We start from the raw sequence: 21,298 nt of genomic DNA, 5'->3' as shown, positions 1-21,298 counted from the left end.
ACAAATTGGCGTTTACTTGAGACAAAATCTCAAACACCGAGAACCTCAGGATGCCTGAAATTAAAGTCCCTTGGCATAATATGCTAAAAGACTTCGCGGGGTAACTGGAAGGTTCTAAATACCCCCAATGGATCGTAGGATGTTGACATGGGTTCGACCCTTCATAGCCTAGCAAGGCGTATGAAGCCTAAATACCCATCTAACCCGATAAGGTTCTCGCTAGACTGATAAGGAAGGTTTCTGCCCAATATCCTGGCACGGTTAAGGATATCTATCCACTTAAAACAAACAGATAACTCTGAAAGACTGAAATTCAAGTTTCAAAAAACAGATAAGGTGGTTAAACCTAGAGGATGAAAAGAAAGCAAAATGTCTATTTAAAGGATGAGGTACGTAAAATACTCAAGAAATGAATTGGCCTAGAGATTACTCCTATTATTACTAACTTAGGCATCATAAACTCTACCTCTCCACCCCGTTCCTTTTACCCTTTGGTTGCAGGAGATCGAGGGTGCTAAGCGGTGAAACACGTCCTCAATAGAATGCATGACGCCCTTTGATGTGAATTAAAATTTAAGACACTCAAAAATTTGCTTGATGTTTTCAAAATTTGTAACCAATTATTCAGTCATCCGTAAAATTCCATATACTTAAGAAATTTTCAATTCGACTTAAAGTCCAATAGAATTGATCACACTGAATTCAGCGGCTCTAGCTAGTACTCTTACGATATAGCAAGCAGTGATAATTAGCAACATTATTAGTTAAAACATAATCATCGTACGAACGTATCAGTGTTTAAGAATAAAAATAATAAAGCGGTGTTTGTTTTATCACATAATTAGGCTAATAAGCAATCGAAGCTCTAATTCGAACCTTAATTTATTTATGTACAGTAAATCTGCATCCATCATGAACATGACCTGACCAACTTCTCTCAAATGCGTGGGCCTTTCAAGATTATATCAGACAAATTAAAGTTGGATCTTTTTAATTTATAGTCAGGCGCGCGGCCACCATGATAATTCAGACCTAATACAGCCTCTAGTTGATCATGCTCTGCTATTCCAAAAGTCAAAATATTCGTTTATGACCATTACATGAATGAAAAGAACATGATCAATTGAGCTGCATACAAGTAATATTTCGTTGAGTAGTAATGAAATTAATATTCCTGAGCCAGCTAATAATTTCCCAAGCCCCAACGCATGACTTTCGAATTAACAAGGGAGAGAGGGATCAGGGAGGAAGACAAGAATAAGAGGGAAGTGGGTCCATACGTCCATTTATACGAATACAAAGAAAAAAGCACAAAGTTCCTGTAACGTACGTACAAAATTTGCCATGCGCGCGCGACTAAGGAGTAGTGGCAACCAACGTCGACGTGCTTCATGCTACCAGCCTACCATTGTTTCACTTTCGAGCAGTAATCCAACAAACAAGAAGTCTCGGCCGCTTACACACTTGAGTAGTGACTGATCACGACTGATTAGCCATCAAGCAAAAATCATTCAGATTAGAAATTACTATTTATATATATATTTTATAAGATGGGGGGGTTGCGTGATCTACTACTATATACATGATTGTGAATTGCGATATCAATTGGATGGCATAAAGATTTGAGTATGTTTTTCTTAACACCAATTGATTTGAAGAGCTCATATATAATTAATCGGATAAGTGGTATCAGAGTTACAGATTATAAGCTTGAGCTACGTGAGCATTATCGTGAAGGAGATGATCATGGGATTGTTTCAATGTGTTTACAATATGATCATTTCCTACGACCACTCAAAAAACAGGCCTAGCTACAAGATGCATGCGATGTCAAATGCCACAAAAGGCAAGGCAATCTACGTAGAAAAAGCTGTGCGAAAGTTTTTTTTTTTTTTTTTTTTTTCTTCTCTCCTATAAAAGTGAAAATCGAAAATCTTTCACTTTTGAACATGAAAATATTGTATATTACTCCGCGAAGTTTTTATATATCACATTCTTATTTTATTTTTATTCCTTTATATATAATGATCAGATGAAAGAGATGACACGTTTTATTATTCTTAGCTATAACCTCCGATTCTTGTTCTTTTTAGAAAAAAATTCAAACGATCAATGGGCAGTAAAAACATGATCATTAATGTAGTAGTTAGACGATATAACACAACTCCATTTCATGCATGAATCAGCTTGCACGTTTGAATCGTATGGAGAGGGACAAGGCAGCTCTCCGTTGAAGTCAAACGTGATAAATTATTTTCCACAGCATTGAATTGATCACTTGGAATTCTGTCGGTCATTAAGCATGCTGGATCTCCAGGAGATCGAGTAATAAACCTGAAAAGCTTATACTCGATCTACTCGGGGGAGGCGACACACACACACATATATTACATGCCAGATGGCTTCCTTGCTTTTAAAATCCACCTGGCCACCATGATCTGATCAACCTTACAACTCGATCCACACAACTACATACATGCATACAGTACCTCCAACGGCAATACTTGGGTACTCGGTAATGCTTCTGGGACTTCTCTGTTTCCTTTTTCTTCGCCATTGGAAAGTACGTAACAAAAGCTCGCCCATCACAAACTGGCCTGTTCTAGGAATGGTTCCGGGGCTTCTTCGCAATTCATTTCATATGTACGAGAGCATAGACCGGGTTCTAAAACATTATGGTGGCACTGTCGAGGTAAAGGGCCCTTGGTTTGCTGGCATGGACTTCATCATCACCAGTGATCCCATGAACGTCCACCACATTCTGAGCAAAAACTTTTTCAACTACGAAAAAGGGTCTGAGATTCGAGAGATTTTGGAGCCTTTGGGAGATGGGATTATCAACTCTGATTCAGATTGGTGGACGTTCCAGAGAAAGACGATGCATTCTATTGTAAAAAACAGCAATTTTGAGCTGTTTGTGGAGAAAGTTGTTCGAGGAAAGGTGGTGGATGGCTTAATTCCGTTTCTCGATCACATCTCCAAGTTAGAGATTGAGGTGGATCTGCAAGAAGTTTTTAAGCGATTCACATTCGACAACAGTTGCTTAATGGTTTTGGGGTTCGATCCAATTTCCCTTTCTGTCGACTTCCCAAAACGTAAGCATGCAATTTCGATGAAATAGAAGAGGCAACCATATACCGACATATCTTGCCAAAATGGTGTTGGAAGTTTCAGAGATGGCTTCAACTCGGGCAAGAGAAGAAGCTGAGAAAAGCTTGGGAAACCTTCGATGGATTCTTGTACCAATGCATCTCATCAAAGCGAGAAGAACTAAGCCGATGCAGAAACCGATGGGAGGAAGCGGAATTCAACTTATTGACAGCTTATTTGATTCTCGAGGATAAAGAAGGATCGCGCATGGGAGGGTCCACGAACAAATTTTTAACGGACACTGCCTTTAATCTCATGGCGGCAGGCAGCGACACCATGGGTATGGCTCTCACTTGGTTTCTCTGGCTTCTTGCAACGCACCCATCTGTAGAAACAAAGATTCTGGAGGAGATGAAAGAGATTATTTTGGTGAAAGATGACAAAACGTGGGGGTGTTTTGGTATAAAAGATCTGGATAGACAGGTTTATCTCCATGCAGCCTTATGCGAGGCGCTACGACTGTATCCAGTGGTGGTTTTCGATCCTCGAACCGCAGTTGGACCAGATGTTCTTCCGAGCGGCCACCATGTCGATCCGAGTACAAAGATTATAATCTGTCTCTACGCAATGGGGAGAATGGAGGAAATATGGGGTGAAGATTGCTTGCAATACAGGCAGGAGAGATGGATCTCAGAGCAAGGACGAATCATGTATTTGCCATCTTACAAGTTCTCAGCGTTTGGTGGAGGCCCGTGGAGTTGTTTGGGTAAGGCCATGGCTTTCATTCAAATGAAAATGGTTGCAACCGCCGTCATATGGAATTATCACATTCAAATGGTTGAAGGCCATCCTGTTTCGCCGGGTGTTTCTGTTGTACTTAATATGAAACATGGTTTAAAAGTTAGGGTCAACAAAAGAAGTGCTTAATCGACAGGTCAAAGTGTTGGGTTGTGTAATAATGATTACATGTAGCATTTTCATTAGAGTAACGTTAATTACAAGCTTCTGTAACCTCTTTTATAAATAAAAGGTAGATCTCATTAATTAAAGATAGCTTCTTTTTTTTTAATGGTAGAGTGCTACTATATCAAGTATATTATAATTCTTTTCGATTTTTTTTTTTATTGCTTCAAAACCTTTCTATAAATATAGAAATATTATTTATATTAATTATACGCAGTGTGAATTCAAATATTAATTATTGTAAGATCCACATTTTTGTATTTATGTATCTGAGTGGCAGAAAATGTTAAGGACATGGAATTATAGAAAATCATAAATTTTCATATATTATCTAACCTTTAATCTTGTTGGATTAAACTATTTTATAACAATGTTTTAAATGGAGGATATATTTGATAAATAACGATACTATGTTTTACAAAAATGTCCTCCATTTAAAACAAAGTCGTACAAAAATAATTGTCTTGTTACATTCTTCTCTCGGAAACCAAGGAATGTTAATCATTGAGAATCAACTTGTCAAATAAGATATATAAGAGATTATTGTTGCATGACTGACTATGTAATTCCCTAATTAGATTAAATTCTTGCCAGTCGGATGGACTATCAGTACCTTTTGTAGATACGTGAAGAGAATCATTTCGACGTTGATAACACGTTATCGAACAAATCAGTAGGCAGTCAGCGAAATCATCTTAGCTCACAGACCATGCAAGCGAGTTTTGCATAGAATCAGACCAACCCACATCCTAGTTCTTCTGGCTTCAAAATCTGAGCATATTAACGAGTCTTGAGACAAAGTAATATAGCCAAAGTTCATCTTTACAATATTATCGGCGAAAACCAGACTGTAACCAAGGAACAGAGGTGCCACAATCCGTTACAACACTGCCAAATCGCGTTCCAATATGCTAATGTAGGCCCTTTTTGGAGGGATAAACAAAATGTAATTATTATAATCTTCGGTACACTGAAGATTTTGGCAGAGCCAGGCTAGGAGTATGCTTATACTAACTTGAAAGTTGAAACCGATGAAACAATCGGGTTAAACTGCATATAAGCCCACTCATAATGTTCCATGGTGCAGGGAAAGTGGTTTAACACTAATCTGTTCCTGTATTCCCTTGCATATATATATAAATAAATAAAAAAGTATTCCCTAGCATATATAATCCGGATTCTAGGTAACTTTGAAACAAACTAAATTATGAAAAAAATAGACATCAGCGAATGTAAAACTAATTCTTCACCACACAACTTTAACTGCCATAAGTGAACGCAAAACATAGACATAAGAGCCAATGTGATTAAAAAAAATGCTACATCCTATTCCTATCTCAAGACATATGCAGCCCTTGAAACAAAAAGAACATGAACATAGGATGATAGACAATGCCACATCGGCATAGTAGGATGAAAGTAAAATAAGAGTGTAGTATACATATAACTCATGTGATAACATTAATTCCTAGACTCAATTCAGAATCATAATTGTTTGTATCATCAAAACCCATCAAAATTTATAAACAAAAAGATAGTTATAGAACTAAAAACCTTACATGAGTCGTGCACAAAAGGAAAAAGAAAAAATGATCACCGACTTGCCATTCAGCTTCATTTTATGTGGTTACCAACAAATATACAAGGCCTTTTAGATATTCTACAATTTCAGATCCTCCAAGCTTTGAACTACCATATACTCTATCAACAAATGTAATTGGGACCTGTAGACAAGCACAAGATTCAAATCAACTATATAATGAAGATATTTTCTAAGAACACTTAGAAACTACACATAAGAGTGAATCCAATCACACAAAGCAGGAACTACATTATAGCAAGTATTCAAACTGCTTTTAAGTCAGATTCTGCACAACTAGCTTAAATCTATACAGTTCACGCATCATACAGTCCACAAGATCTTCAAGTATAGTATTAAGTTATAAGCTACCATAACTCCAATGCTAGAATCCCTCCATAAAGAAGGGTGTTTGGGAAGAGAGAGAATACAACATGATCAGACAAGCAAAACTACAGCATCAATATCTGACTGTTTATTGCTGATGCTGAACTGGGGTACATTAAGGGAAGATAACAATAAAAGAGCAGATGGATACACACAATCATCGTATAATGACTTCTCTATATAACATTAAACTAAAACAAGAGCAAACAATCATGAGGACTAACAAGCTCTTTCAACTCCAAAAATTTCAACCTTTTCTTTTACTATCCATAAGTATTTCTTTTCACCCCTGTTGATCACTTACGTTCATAGATTCATAATGGTAGGATGTTTATATTGCAAATGAGATTGAGTCTGACTAACTTAGCAAATCAGTCATGGGGAGAGGTGCAAAGGCAGTGGAAGAGCCAATCCCTTTTACAAGGACTTTAATCAAGGAGATCTTGGCATATATATATATATAGAGAGAGAGAGAGAGAGAGAGAGAGAGAGAGAGCAAAAGGCTGCTTTTGGTTAGGATCAAGATTCACAACTGCATGTGTATCAAAAGTCCATCAATTTCTAAACCATGATAAAACAAGTATATGGCCTTACCTCTTCAATATGGTAACCTTTTCTAGAAGCCCGAACAATCATCTCCATTTGAAAGACATATCCCTTGCTAACACAGGAGCTAATGAGATCTTCAAGAACAGACTTCCTGTAAAGCCTTCAAATGATCCAAGTAATGTCAGTTTCAATATTTTGCAAGCTTCAAATAATTGAATAGATATCTTATTTTTCAATCTTCTGAGCCAACACTTGAGTAGCTTAATACTATAGTTTGTGTACCGGAAGGATCCAGTCAAGTCCGATACACCGGGCCATAGAAGTGTTTGTGCAAGAACATTTGCCCCCCTACTCGTTAGCTTGCGCATAAGGTTCCATCCATGTACACCACCATCTTTAACATAGCGGGTTCCAGTAACTATACTTGCACCAGTCTCCAACTGCTTCCTTAATAAATATGTCATGTAAAAAGAAGTCAGAAGGTTTTCCTCAAACTAGGCATCCTAAGCTAAGATAGGGAAGTAGAAAATAAATGACTGAAAATTTCCTCACTTGATGAAGCTCGGCAAGTACTTTGGCTGTTTGACAAGAAGCAAAAAGATTAGACAAAGAAAACTATATCTGATGCCAAAAGGAATACAATAATGCAATAAATGTATCCAATAAGCAGAGTTAGCAACTACCCCAAAACTTAGGATCTATAAACATGGAAGACGGAAGCCCCCAAAAAAATCAATTGGGATGTAGTTACAGGGTCTAGAGGCTACTATTATTTTTATTTTGATTTTACTTCGGATAACCACATGAACAAAATACTAGATGGTTACAGAAAAGGAAAATCAAAGCAAAACCCAGTTAAAGATACTAGAAGTAAGCGGGTTGCTTTCCTAGTTGCCAACACAAGAAAACTTTTTTAAAAAATGGCAGAATAGCATGCACAATAACATAGATGCATTCCCATTTCAGACTCTGACACTGCACCAATTTATCATCCACATCCCTAAAACATACTCACATGGTGCGATAGATCAGCATCCATGATCACAACAAAATTTCCAGATGCATGCTTCAGGCCATGAGAGTAAGCAGTTCCTGAAATTTGATTATACATAAAAAGCAAGTTTCTCGTAATTATTTCATTAAAACAAAATTAATAACAGCATACCTAACCCAAGCTTCTTGGGTCTAGCTCTCAACAGCTGAATCAACAAAAATAATGGTTCATTGTTAAAAGTCAGAAGTAAGCGTAAAAACTGATCAGAGAAGAAGTTCATATACAAATTTTAATATTATGGCGCTTACAATGCGATCTTCCCCATACACTTGCTGCAATTGTTTTACGATTTCTTGAGTCCCATCAGGACTCCCATCGTCCACAACAATTATTTCGAAATCGACATCCCTAAAACAGTCATAAATTTGCACAAGAAACCCATTACAGGAACATGATATCAGATACGAAATCACGAAAAGTAATCCTAAAATCAGATCCCTTAAAAAAAAGCAGGCGCAACAAAAAAGGAACAGAAAATTGTCGAAGAATCCTAGGATCACAAGACGAGGTGGGCGTACCGGAGATGCTTGAAGACGAGGTAGACGATGAGAGCGATGTTGAGGCGCTCGTTGTAAGTCGGTATGATTATGCTGTACTTGTTCTTGTCTTCCATTCTCTGTTTCTGTTTCTGTTTCTTTCTGAATCTGATTTCTTAAATTGACTTCGTAATATCGTATAGTCTGCCTCTATTCCGTAGAGCAACATCGAAGTGGGCTAAACCCTAACCCTGCTGTAAAGCTTTTGATCGGAGCCCATTTTTGCTTTGAAATGAGTTAGGCTGGCTGTTGTAATTACTAATCACCCAACAAACATTAAAGAGGTGTTACAGTAAACAAAAAATTCACAAAAATAAATTATCACATTAAGTCAGTTCATTTCGTAAATTTATTTTTATAAAAACTGCTAAAGCATTTCTCTAAATATTATACGCTTAATCAAATGGATCAAACAGTCAAACTTGTTTCTCTCAGTTCTGTTAATTTATTAGACACATCTATAATATTTAAAAAAATTCTACTCAATTTATTAGACTCATCTATAATATTTAAAAAAATTCTACTCATTATTCTTACATCACATATTTATTTTTATTTTTTTATCTTTTTATTTTTTCTCCTTAACAAGTATGTAATGTAGAAATAATAAGTAGAAAATTTTAATTAATTTAATAATAAAACAAATTAAAACAAATGTAATTTATAATGTAGGCAACTGGGTAGCAAAGCTCTAACGTGTATAATGAATCTCTTGTGTATTTATCTTATTAATATTATAAGAATCTTTTTGTAGGAAAAATAAAAAAGTACCACCAACTTTTCATATTGAATTTTCAGTCACTGATTGCATCCCAGTCTCTGCCAATTCACTCTTAAGAAAATTTTATTTATCATTTTCTTATACACACGCCATATTTTTTTTTTCTTACTAAATGTATAGTATATAAATAATGAGTAGAATAATTTAATTAATTTAAAAAAATTTAAAAAATATATAATATACGAAGATGATGAGTAACAAAATTTATATTTTAAATAACTTAATAAATTAATCATTTTAATGAAAAATCACTCAAATGTAACACATCAGTTGGCGGGATTAAAAATAAGAAAAAATATAATTATAAGCGATTATGCGCATTAATACACATACATATTCAATATGATTAGTCAGAAAGTAAATTTTATTAAAAACAGTACTAATTTAAATTTAGAATACGAAGACAACAATATTAATACATAAATTAGTACATAAATTTACTTGTACATAATAAAACTCTATAAATAATAATACTCAAGTTAAAAATCAACATTTTAGAATAATAAATCATCCAATAAATTAAACAGATGACATTTTTTTTTTTTTTTTTTTTGGGAAATGAAGGATTTGTCACCGGCTAAAAAAACTAGAGTACTGCTAGAGCCACCGCTGGTGGCTCCCGCCCGCTCTAGCATGTGTTTTTTGATGTATTTTTTTTTCAATTATTTTTTATAGAAATTTTTTTTAATACTTTTAAATATGTAAAAACATAAAATAAATTTAGAATATTATTAAAAAACACTTCATTAATCATAAAGTAAAAAAAAAAAAATCATTAAAAAATACTTCCTCAATCACAACTTGTGATTGAGGTATTTTTTAATGATATTATAAATTTTTTTATTTTTTTAAAATATTTAAAATTGTTAAAAAAATCTATATAAAAAAAACACATGAAAAATACACAAAAATGTTAAGCGGGACGCTTAGCATTTTCCAAAAAACTATGATTGCTCTGCGAAAGCACAAGGGACTACATTCCCATTTATGATAATTATATTACATTCCGCAATATCTTTCTTCACGTATATATACAACTCACTTATTAAAAAAAACGTATATATACAACTCACAAGCAGAGGCCATACCTATATAAAGGAAATATAGAGAGCCCAAATTCAGATCCTTTTATTTATCCACACAAGTTGTACCAACTTGCCGGCACTGAAACTATTGACAAACGAACTGATGGTTAGCCATTTGAAGTCGCTTCTCAGGTCTCTTCTGCTCCCAAGTCTTTTATCTTGGCCGTCTTTTCTGCTTCCAAGCCTTTTACCTTGCTTGTAATGGGATCCTCATCTTCCACAGGAGCAGCCGCTTCAAAACTTTCCTGCTTAGCCACAACCTCCGCTGCTGATATCTTAGTCGGGTCCACCAAATTAGCAGCATTGCTTTCTTCTTCACTTTCGTCCACTCTATAATAAACCTTTTGAAGATATAATCGAAGACTTAGCAAACTTAGTTTGGTTTCACAGATGAGATGAAAAATTTGTAAATAGTAGTGAGATAATTTACGAATAGTAGTAAAATGATTTGAATTAAAATGTTTTATGGGATTTTGAGAAAGAATAGATAAAAAGTTGAATAAAAAAATTATAAAGTTGAAAGAAGGTTATAATATAATTTTAGTTTTGAGATTTAAAAAAGTTGAATTATTTTTTGTGTTTTATTTACAAGTATGAAAAAGTTGTAATGATTAGATAATAATTACATAATAACGTTCAAAAGTTGAAAATTTGAAATTGAAAAATATTTGTATTTGATTAGTGTTTAGATGTTGAAATGAGATGAAATAGTTTGAAAGATTTGTCAAACCAGGCCTAAATCATAGTTCTGAGCTGGGGATTTGATTTCCAAAATGCCAGACATACAAGGCTAACACCAGTTGGGCTGATAGCTCAAATTAGTTTTCAACACCAATTATCAACTCGGGTATTAAGCAATGTGCGGAGATCTTGATTTTGCAATCACCATATTATTTCGTTTATAGTTATATTTTTTTATGGTAAGAAGAAATGAATGACGACCAGAAATACCAACACTAGGAACTAGGAAGACCAAAAGGGTAAACCATACCACACATGTACGAGGTGGTGAGAGTACTTTGAAGGAATTGGGACGATTATTGAAATTCGTATCTGGCACTCCGGGGATCCCTTCAGGAGATGTGAAATGGTCAACATGATGGCCCACCTGCCAAAGAAATCATCAAGTCAGCAAAGAGATCAATGACAATAGGTGAAACAGATACACTGTCAAAGACAACTTTCGCCAAAAAATGCATGCTTGACTATGTAAAAGGTGTTCCTTACTCTTCCATGTCCACCAAATTCCCCAGCATCACTATCTAGTGCAACTCTATACTTCCCAGGCAAGTCGCACCCAACTTTGTACCTGTTTGTTCAAGATCACACACGTCACTCGGAGAATCAAGCACTGAATAAAAAAACTTGGCATGCTGCTATTCGCGTACAAGGCCACATTCCACGTGCAAACAACACAGAACTATATACAACGTACCCATCATATGTATTCTCTGGATGAAAATTGAACACAAAAACCAGATCTCCACGCTCAAAGACGATAACCTGTAGCATGATAAAATCATGCAATTGTGTAATAGTGAAGAATTTCCAAATGAAATGATCAGGGCTATAAAATAAACTTCAAACAATAAGAATGTGTTCTTGTTATTCCCCCTCATGAAAGAACTGAAACAGCTAGAACCACCAAGTAAATGAAAAGCTGAGATTAATTTTTAGCAATCTTTTAAATCAATGCAAAAATCCCATCAAATGCTCCCCTTTCTTAGTCCAATAAAATGTGATGAAGAGACATAAGCTTAAATGCCACCCTTAATTACCAATTTATTATTTTCTACCGGATCAGGTGCTATCAGATAACAATTAGCCAATCTGGATTTGTGCATTATCATGGTGCATTAATTACTCAAGTTGTTTAAATTCCAAGGGAAATTTGAAAACAACCCTATCGTTTATGGTAAGATAGCATAACAAATCCTAATGATCATTGGGAACATCTATACCTTGTCTTCTTCATCTGTGCTGCTCACGATCTGTTTTGTTGACTCCAGAAATGAAAACTTATCATCAAGTAAATTCATAGCTCTGTCAAATGCATTCAGGAACTGTAAAGGTCCAGAGGAAAGAGAAAAAGATGGTGTTAAAACCTATCACATGGAAACAAAAACAGAGATAAACTCCTCTGTAAACGGGAATGTTGTACATATTAACTATGACATGTATTATACAAGACATTCCATATTACTTAAACTAATGACCTAAGAAGTGTTAAAGATGTGGTCATAAAATGGAAGTTTGCAGGAAAGCGCAACACTTAAACACTAGGAAATTGTGTGGGATGGAAGTGGGTTAGACAAAATTTGTAACATTCCATTACATGAACTTGGGTATTGGTGCTGGGTGTGAGAATCTGTTCTAGTGATGAATTTGCATTCTTTCTGAGATTTGCCACGAGTTAGGAATGTGTGCTAGCCATACTTTACCAAAGTCATGTTGTACAGTAGGGTCAAGTGAAGGACTCATTAAAAAAAAAAAAAAAATTATGGAGTTGCTCAACCAACGAAGATATGATTCTATACCCGATATCTCAAGTGCTCTGTATCCACTAGGTTCCATTGCCGTCTGCATTTTTCATAGCTCCACCCATTGCCTTCTCTTGGGAAGTCAATCCATTCAGGATGACCATACTATACAATAATGTTTAAAAAATAACATAAAAATAAGACAATCTATGCAAACACAGACAACTTTAAAAAATCTTCTATACTTGCTAATGTAATTTTAAATATATTTTCATAAAGTATTTGAAATCTTGGAGGTCACCAAATCCAAAATCCAATATATACTGTCAGAATATATCTAGGACTGGATACACGCTGATACCATGCAGCAATCTTGAGTGCAGGCTAGTGTGCTTACCTCGTTCCCCATGAAATTAAGGTAGCCCTCACCTCCTAGTGCCATAGTTATAAAATGTACCATCTGTAAAAGATAAATATAACAATAACAGAAAAATTAAAATTGATCAAAAGACATTTTCACTGGAATTAGCTTTCATCTGGTTCCAGTGTGTAAATCAATGCCACAATCAATGCATGAAATGGCTATCGTTACTATTTAGTCCTCTGAAGCGGGCAAAAATGAGTTGTAAGGCCTATAGTTGGGGATAAAGCCAGAACCGCATCCATAAAAGGAAAGAAAGTAGAGACATCAGCCAGTTGAGCTGTAAAAGATACAACAACCCGAGAAAGCAGTAACGCAAGCTGGAATAAACATACCTTGTGAAGTGCAAGCCCTCGCTCAACAGTACGAGAAGCCTCGGTTAAGCATGACATGCCAGAATACATTTCTTTATCCATTAGGAGAAATGCTATTGTCTTGTCCCCTACAATGGCCTGCACCAGTAAAGCTTATCAATATTGGAAAAAATACATTGGCAAAATTATATTTTCACCTACAAACTAAAATTTGTTTTTTATATTGCACCTCAAGTCACCAAAACTTTCAATTTTCATCCTAAACTATAAATATTTTGCAATTTGCACCCTCAGATAAGATGTGACCTCTAAGAGCACTCTCATTGGATTAGCTAAAGTTAAAGTACATTTTTTATGAATGTAAGATGAATTTAGCTTTTAGCTATTCCATTCACATAAGTCTCCACATTAGAATAGTCATTTTTTTATTATATGACAATAAAATAATAAAAGATGAATTTGACTTTGGCTATTCACATTAAATCTCTACATTAGATTATCCATTTATTCATGAATAATTAATAATTTTAAAAATATTTTATTTTTTTTAATTATGAAATTATTTATTTTATCATATTTTACTATTTATAATATTATATATTAATTAGTAATCATATTCTAATTAAATTATGGGTTAAAAATAGAAACTAGAGAGACATTGATGGAGACCTCAAGAGAGTGAAACAAATGATATAAAATAGATTTGATGAATAAACAGTGTTTTTCAAATTTGAAAATTACTTTAAAAGTTACTATAGCTATATTCCAAATATTTAGAATATAATTATTCCAATGTGATACATTTTATAATTTAATAGCTAAATTCTCATTGAATTCAACATTTAGCTAATCCAATGAGTCCGCTCTAAGATCAATGAAAAATTGGCTGCATGGCACAATCTTAACAGTTCAATGTAAACCGGGGGTACAAATTGAAATTATAGGTGGTTTCTGGTGCAAATTGAAACTTTTAGAAGTTTTCAGGGAACAATAAAAGGTGGTAGTTTGTGGATGAAAAGTTTAATTTCCATATTGAGGAAAAGGGTAAAATTGGAGAGAGAACAAAACATGAAGACTACACCGTTTCTGTCTCCTTTCTTTTCTCTCGTTTACCTTGTTGGAAGGTTGGAAGACAGAAAATGTTGATTAAGAACTACACAACTAAAACAAAATCTCATACCTGATCATGGCTTTCAGCATAAGCTATACACATCTCAGTGTATCTTCTATTCGTCAAACTCTCGGATATTTCCTTCATCGACCAATCTTCATCTGATTTGTTCTTCAAGTAATCAATCCACTTGTCAGGAATGGCCATTGCCAGGCGGTAATCAAAACCAATTCCCCCTCAGAGACAGGTCGACCAAGCCCTGGCATACCAGAAACATCTTCAGCTATGACAGTTGCATCAGGCAAAATATTATGAATCAGAGTGTTTGCCAGCATCAGATAGACAACAGCATCGACATCTGTTGCCTCACTAAAATACTCGTTATAATTCCCCGTAAATGCCATGTCTATTCCGTGGTGATGATACAACATTGAAGTTACTCCATCGAATCTAAAGCCATCAAATCTAAACTCTTCAAGCCACCACTGTAAGTTGGATAAAAGGAAGCGAAGAACTTCCCAATTGGCATAGTTAAAGAGCCTGCTATCCCATAACTTATGGTAACCACGATCGCCAGTGTGGAAGTAGGACTCCTGTGAGCTTTGGCCAACATCAAAGCCATTGAGGCCATCAGTCGCATTGTTACTTGTATGACTGTGAATGATATCCATCAATACTCGTAGGCCTAAGCTATGGGCCTTATCAATTAAATACTTCAGGTCCTCTGGAGTCCCGGATCTACTGCTTACAGCGAAAAAGTTCGTAACATGATACCCAAATGATGCATAATAGGAGTGCTCCATCACAGCCATCAACTGGACTGTGTTATAGTTATTTGCTCGAATACGAGGCAGAATCTCATCAGCAAATTCTCTATATGAATTAATGCGGGGTTCTGAGCTACTCATTCCAACATGAGCTTCATATATTCGTGGGGCTTTGGGTTTTGGAGGACGGGGATACATAAACTGATACCTGCATGATAAATGGAAGAAAAGTTCAACAACCAGCTGAGTCTCATGTAGATAAAATTTAAGGCATCATGGTACAATAGCTCCCTTATTTAAATGAAACTAGGCCAAGCAATGGTAGAGAGGTCCTTAAAAACTGTTGAAGGTTTTTTCCCCATTATAGCCATCATAAATTTTTGAAGGATTAAGGAACTAAAAAATCATGCCTGTTATGATGGCATTAGCCCCAAAGCTATTTCCTTCTCCTGTTTCTCTATCAATAATATTCACTTCATCCAAATTGGGTTTAAGTGTTTGCACCTTTCTGAAGGAGGTGGATCCCAATACACACCATCATATGGTGCTCCAAATCTTGTAGGGTCAACAGTGGCATATTTAATCCAAGCAGGGATGCGATCAACCCAAACTCCATTACCATGCTGGAATCGAAACTTGACTCTTGAATTGTGGGGAATTGCTGGAATTCCACCAGAATCAGGGAGTTTGATACTCCAAACACCAAATTGATTCTTTTCCATTTTGTGGTTGGCACCATTCCATCCATTAAAGTCCCCAACGAGTTGTGCTTCTCTGCATTATAGGAAATATAACTTCTAAGAAACAATTGATCTATACAATAGCCAGCAAAGATAATCACTTTATACTTGAAACTTCACAAACTCACTGAGCAGCAGGAGCCCACTCACGGTACACAATTCCATCTTCTTCTCTGTTAAATCCAAACTTAAGATAACCTACAGAATGAATGAAGCAAACAGTGAGGTTTTACACTGAAGACGAAACTACTAAGCAGGTAAAAGAATTTGCTTAGTTGCTGAACCTTGAAAGGATATAAACCTAATAGAGGCCAATAGATAATCAATTAAACGAAAAAGGAAGCAAGAAAAAGAACTGATGCACTCAACATGATGTTTTTTATTGTATATGAAAAAATACATATCAATATATCGTGGAGCAGAATTATTTATTTTAGGCACTTGTAAATAGAGTAATTTTTTTTTTTTTATACATTTGGGGAGGGGGGTTTCAAACCCAAGACCTACATTTTGGAGGCTGGGGGTTTATGCCAATCAGGCCATAGACCTTTGGCATAGAGTAATTTATTTATTACAGGCACCTGAAATGTTAAATACAGATTTTTTTAGTGCTTCTTAACAACTCTCCACGCACAAATGGAAAAATAAAGTGGAAAGTGAGGAATTTTCACATCTCATAAAAGCTAATAACCTTGTGAAAATTCCTCGAGACCTCCTTCATGTTTCTCAAGAAGTGCCTTCTGATCGACATATCTCTTCATTCTATATCCAAAGTGGTCGCTAAATGATTCCAGGCCTGGATCAATGCCCAGGATATAAATATTGTCTGTGTCTTCCTCGGTTGATGTCATTGTCGAGCTGTCATCTGTTACAAGAGCTGAGATCGTGGAACCGTGCTGCACCTAGAGAAGAAAATGCAACACTCACAGCTTATATACTCACAAATAATAGTTGACAGGAAAAAATATCTTAACCTCTATGTTTACTGAAAAAATGGCAAGCACAATCCCAAAGTGTCAAACTTCTTTCAAATATGAGAAATACTATGCCCCGATAAATAAAAACAATCAATGATAGGAATGCCAAACATACCCTCCTGTGTATTGCAATTCTTGATGCAAAAAGGAAGGTTTGGCGTTCAAGCAATTTTTGAGACCCATTGGCGGCTCTAACTAGCTGTTTGACAATGTGTTGGTTCTTTCTTGAAGGCTGTCAAAACAATCGCAATAAGTGATCGATCCAAAATATTTTTGAGCTATTGAAAGACATGCACGTGCAGGCACTTGCGGAAGGTAAACTAATAGGCAAGAAAACAACAACACTGAATTGCATTAAAATTCTGGAACCCTGGTTAAATCAAATTTATATCAAACTAGATCATAACAAAACTAAAAGAACCCGTAATTCAAATTTTGTCAAATATCAAATACGTAAACAACAGGCACCCAATCTGCAGAAAAGCAATGCACTTGCATCATATATGACAAAAGGGGCATTGTTAGTTAGACGGATCATTTCCAAATTAAGGAGGCGTAATAATTAGAAAAAACAAAGCTAATTTCAGCATGAAAAGATCGCGCCAGTGCATACCAGATCACAGAATTCTTATCACTCATTTTGCAGCTTCGTAAACAAAACGAACCAAAATTTTAAGACAAAATATTAAGCAAACTGCAAACCTTGCTTGAGGAATGAAGTGGTATAGACCCAAGAGCAGGTGAGTGGAGAAAACCTAGAGAGCCCATCGTCTTCCTCGACTCCAAGTGAACACCTCAGTTCGCTCTGCTTGCTTAAATTGAATCTTTAAAGATCGGCAATCATAGCGGGTGCTGTCAATCGGCAACATCTGGTCCGTTGGTCCGATGGATCGGGACCCGCAGTCCCAGACGTTGTAGATTGATTGCTACGCTTTTTCTACTTTGTTCTTTTCTTTCACTTCCGATATGACAAGGAATAGAACACCGATAAGTAAAGGATCTGCTCCACGTGACAACACACTGACCGTCATAATATTAACAAGATTATTATTTAGGAAATGGTTAGTGGAGCTATTATTTTTTATTTAATAATTAAGAAAATAATTATTAATAAAATTAATTTTTTTTAATAATTAAAAATGTCAAAAAATTTTTAAAAGAAAATTTTTAAAAATTTTTTATAACTAATAAACCCAACCATGAATGCTCGCCGGCCGCTATCACCATCCTATTATTTATCAGAATAATATTATATATAATTGTAAAGTGTTCAAATATCATATAATTATTTAAAAAAAATTAAAAATTATTATTAAAAAATTATTTTTTTATATGATTCTCATATTTATTTTTTTTAAATAATTACATAATATTTTTTTTTTCTACTTACTATCACACTCGTTATTTTTATGAAGCATCCTGATCCCGCGTCTATTATACGTTGCCACGTTTAGAGAAGAGTCATGGCAAATGGACGACTATGAACAAACTGCCAATTTTTTTTTTTCTTTATACTACAGACATATCTATATTTTATAAAAATAAAATTTTAAATTAACATCATTTTATATAATACGATAAATTTATAATTTAATTTATTATATTAATCTATATTAATTTATAAATTTATTTTGATAAAATTTATTTATAATTTTAAAGTATTTTTATTTTTGGAGATAATAATATTTTTCATTTATATCTTAAAACATAAATATCTAACATAATCATCATGTCATGCAATGCAAGAGGGCGTAATTAAGTCTCGTTTGAATTCAAATATGAGTTGAAATGAATTGTAAATAGTAATAAAATGGATTATGAATAGTAATAAGATTTGTGAGTTAAAATTAATAAATACTAATAAGATAAATTAAGATGAGATGAAATGAGTTACTAATACAAACCTCTCTTTAATAAAATAATATTATAAATTTATGAGAGTAATGTGGTGGGTACCATTGGCGTGCATTTGCGGCGATGCTTATTGGGTGTCACCTTGACTTCTCCACGCATCCACGTCATGGATAGCGTGGAGCACCCCTTGGCCTCTCCAGTCTCCATGAGTCAAGAGGGGAAAAGGTGTACCATAAAAGCTTTATAATATAAAATATAGGATTGCAGAAGGAAGATAAGGGAATGAGGTGTAACTTATGTAAAACTGCCGTAAAAAGTGCTGAGACTTATTGAGACGATAACCCTCAGCATTTCATTGCTTTAAGAAACGAAAATAACCTGTAGTGGCTGTAGTTGCACAGTAAATCCCCAAGTACACGTACAGATACTTGCATACCAAGATTGCCACCAAAACTTTACAAAATTATAAAAATACCCCTTACCGTTTTTGCGAGGCCAACACTCAAAAGAGCCAACAGCGCTATAAATTTAAGAGTAATATTAGAGAGAAGTTGTTATAGTAGTGGATATTTTATACTCATTACATGATTGTTTTTAGTTCTCTATTTTTTTATTTGAAAAACTCTTAACTCAAGCAAATTTGCGGATCGATTGTGCACCGAACGCTGATGTGGAAAATGAAACGGAACGTTTTATTGAAGACAAAATTTTGGGGCGTCTGGAGTGGAAAGAAATTTTTGAATTCGTTGGGTTTTTGAATGCATCTCCTTCCCCATCTTGAAGATGAGTCTTTGTGCGCGGCTAATGCCATGAGCAACCTATGCCAAAGCTTCCTCCTCTCCTATGACATAAGCGTCGGCATCAGAATCCTCCTCCGTGCTTTCAAGCTTGTCTGTCGCTAGTCCTACTCCTCCCTCCTCGATCTTAAGGTCAGAGCTCCCGCTTTGAATCTTCCGTAATCATAGGCATTCTCTGCATCATTTTGTTATTGTTGTTGTCTACTAGATTGGCTTGCGAGTGATTCGTGATGAAGTTAATTTGAATTAGGGATTTGAAAATATAGCCAAAACACATTCAAAGTTTGAAATCAAGACGTTGGTATTTTGTTTTCTGTAAAAAAAAAAAAAAAAAAAAAAAAAAAAAAAAAAAAAAAAAAACATAAAATCTAGTCAATGCTTTTTACAGTATTTTCTTCAAGTATTTGGGACTACGTGATGAAGTACGTATTAGAACTTGTCTTCTTATTCATTGATTTGTTAAAAAGTTACGCAATAAAAGTGCAATCAATAAATAATTGATGTGTATCAGTGAGGGTATTTGTTGAGAATGTTCTCAATGACAATTTGTGATAATACTATTTTATTTGCAGCAACTTGTCTCATAAAAAGATCCAATAGTAAGAGGATTCAGGCGTACACTTGCTTTATATCTTCTGGCTAGGGTAGCTCAAGCATGTGAATAAATGCCATGTAACCTAATTAATTTTCATTTATTTTCTGAAGCAATCATTATTATTTTTGTTTTGATTTGCGTTTATGCTTGCTTGTGCTTGTGTGGATGCAAGCGGCCAGTCTAATGACTTTTTTTTCCTTATCTTATGAGTGTGCTTATAATTCTGCATAATCTAAGAACAAGTTTCACCTTTGGAAAAGCCACGTTCAGGAAACCATTTCCACTTTACTTATCTTTGACCTTTATACTATTTGTTGTTTTGCATCTACAAAAGGTACATTCTTCACTCTCAAGTTTATTTAACCTCTACTTTCAATCTCTAGCAGCACAACCACAATCTGTTTTTTAATTGACAGCACTATAGCTTCCATCTCCTTAGGGATGTTGCTTCTTCCTGTCAATACTTCAATTGACAGCACCATCTTCTCTGCCTTCTTCATCTTCATCAACACTACCAAACACTTACTTTTGCTCATAACTATGTTCGTAGACATTATTGGTCTATAACTAAAACTTTACCATTGCTATCTCCATTCATTTCAAGTTGTACTGTTAGCGATAAAGATACTTTTATACTACATGGACAAAGTCCATTCTTATGTTTTAGTTTTGTTCTTTCCGAACACACTGATATAGAGCAATTCACCTTTATCTATGTAATAATTGAAATGAGATTTATCCTACTGCTGGAATCTTAGTTTGTGCACTGCTGAAATCTTTTTTCTTTCCCAAGCTCATGCACAAGTGAACATGCATGTACTTGGTCTTCCAAGAAGAGTAAAATGATTCTCATTGTGATATCATCTCTGAGAATAGAAACACAACAATTCTGATAGTCTAGCCATGAAATTGAGAGGGATTTTTCTTTATTTAGACTAGCCATGGATGACATATTATGTCTCTGGAAATATCATTGATATTTGCCTAATGCCTTTGTTGTTCTTGGATGCTCCTGCTCGTACTTGCGGGCTTGCTGTTAAGGAAGGATGAAGAGTTTCGAAAAAGAGAGGAAGAGATTGTAAAGAGGGAGTTGGGAGTCCACAACGAACAACTCGATATTCAAAGGCAACAAGCAGACATCCGGCTTGAACGCACCCCAGATTCCAGTATCTATTGGGCAATTTCTATATTAATTTTTTTGTACTTGATATGATCACA

General features: G+C 34.9%; 2 protein-coding genes and 1 pseudogene across 3 annotated transcripts; 1 reads left to right on the top strand and 2 right to left on the bottom strand.

Annotated features, from left to right (window-relative positions):
- The first annotated feature begins 2,476 nt into the window (after positions 1-2,476).
- LOC121260248 lies at positions 2,477-4,137 on the top strand (annotated as a pseudogene).
- A 1,435-nt stretch (positions 4,138-5,572) lies between these two features.
- Positions 5,573-8,362, bottom strand: LOC121260019 (dolichol-phosphate mannosyltransferase subunit 1). 2 transcript variants are annotated; one of them, XM_041161878.1, is made up of 8 exons: positions 8,141-8,362; positions 7,871-7,970; positions 7,734-7,767; positions 7,584-7,660; positions 7,121-7,146; positions 6,851-7,015; positions 6,614-6,719; positions 5,573-5,777 (listed from the first exon to the last, which is right to left on the bottom strand). In XM_041161878.1, the coding sequence occupies exons 1-8, from the start codon at positions 8,233-8,235 to the stop codon at positions 5,673-5,675; spliced, it is 708 nt and encodes a 235-aa protein (XP_041017812.1). In that variant the 5' UTR covers positions 8,236-8,362; the 3' UTR covers positions 5,573-5,672. The 2 variants fall into 2 exon arrangements, with proteins under 2 accessions (XP_041017812.1, XP_041017811.1); XM_041161877.1 differs by having other exon boundaries at positions 6,614-6,728; positions 8,141-8,352.
- Positions 8,363-10,026: 1,664 nt separating this feature from the next.
- On the bottom strand, positions 10,027-17,694 carry LOC121259955 (1,4-alpha-glucan-branching enzyme 1, chloroplastic/amyloplastic-like). Its single transcript, XM_041161794.1, is given in 16 exon segments — positions 10,027-10,168; positions 10,202-10,365; positions 11,016-11,132; positions 11,252-11,333; positions 11,460-11,527; positions 11,986-12,087; positions 12,562-12,669; positions 12,902-12,964; positions 13,261-13,377; positions 14,420-14,589; positions 14,592-15,325; positions 15,622-15,891; positions 15,986-16,055; positions 16,549-16,759; positions 16,950-17,066; positions 17,537-17,694. Coding segments are annotated over 16 exon segments (2,475 nt in total). The 5' UTR covers positions 17,603-17,694; the 3' UTR covers positions 10,027-10,152.
- Between the last annotated feature and the right edge of the window lie 3,604 nt (positions 17,695-21,298).

The sequence above is a fragment of the Juglans microcarpa x Juglans regia genome, chromosome 4D (assembly GCF_004785595.1).
Source record: "Juglans microcarpa x Juglans regia isolate MS1-56 chromosome 4D, Jm3101_v1.0, whole genome shotgun sequence".
NCBI classification, from domain to species: Eukaryota; Viridiplantae; Streptophyta; class Magnoliopsida; order Fagales; family Juglandaceae; genus Juglans; species Juglans microcarpa x Juglans regia.
Note: the sequence above shows the minus strand (reverse complement) of the source record. Positions and strands in the feature narration are given on the sequence as shown.

What these genes read in the sequence shown, in the direction of transcription:
- LOC121260019 (XM_041161877.1), bottom strand. Translation starts at nt 8,235, where the DNA reads ATGGAAGACAAGAACAAGTACAGCATAATCATACCGACTTACAACGAG. An exon ending in ACCCAAGAAGCTTGGGTTAG is followed by an intron (nt 7,661 to 7,733) that starts GTATGCTGTTAT and finishes ATCAAATTTCAG; the next exon opens with GAACTGCTTACTCTCATGGC. An exon ending in ATGCTGATCTATCGCACCAT is followed by an intron (nt 7,147 to 7,583) that starts GTGAGTATGTTT and finishes CTTGTCAAACAG; the next exon opens with CCAAAGTACTTGCCGAGCTT.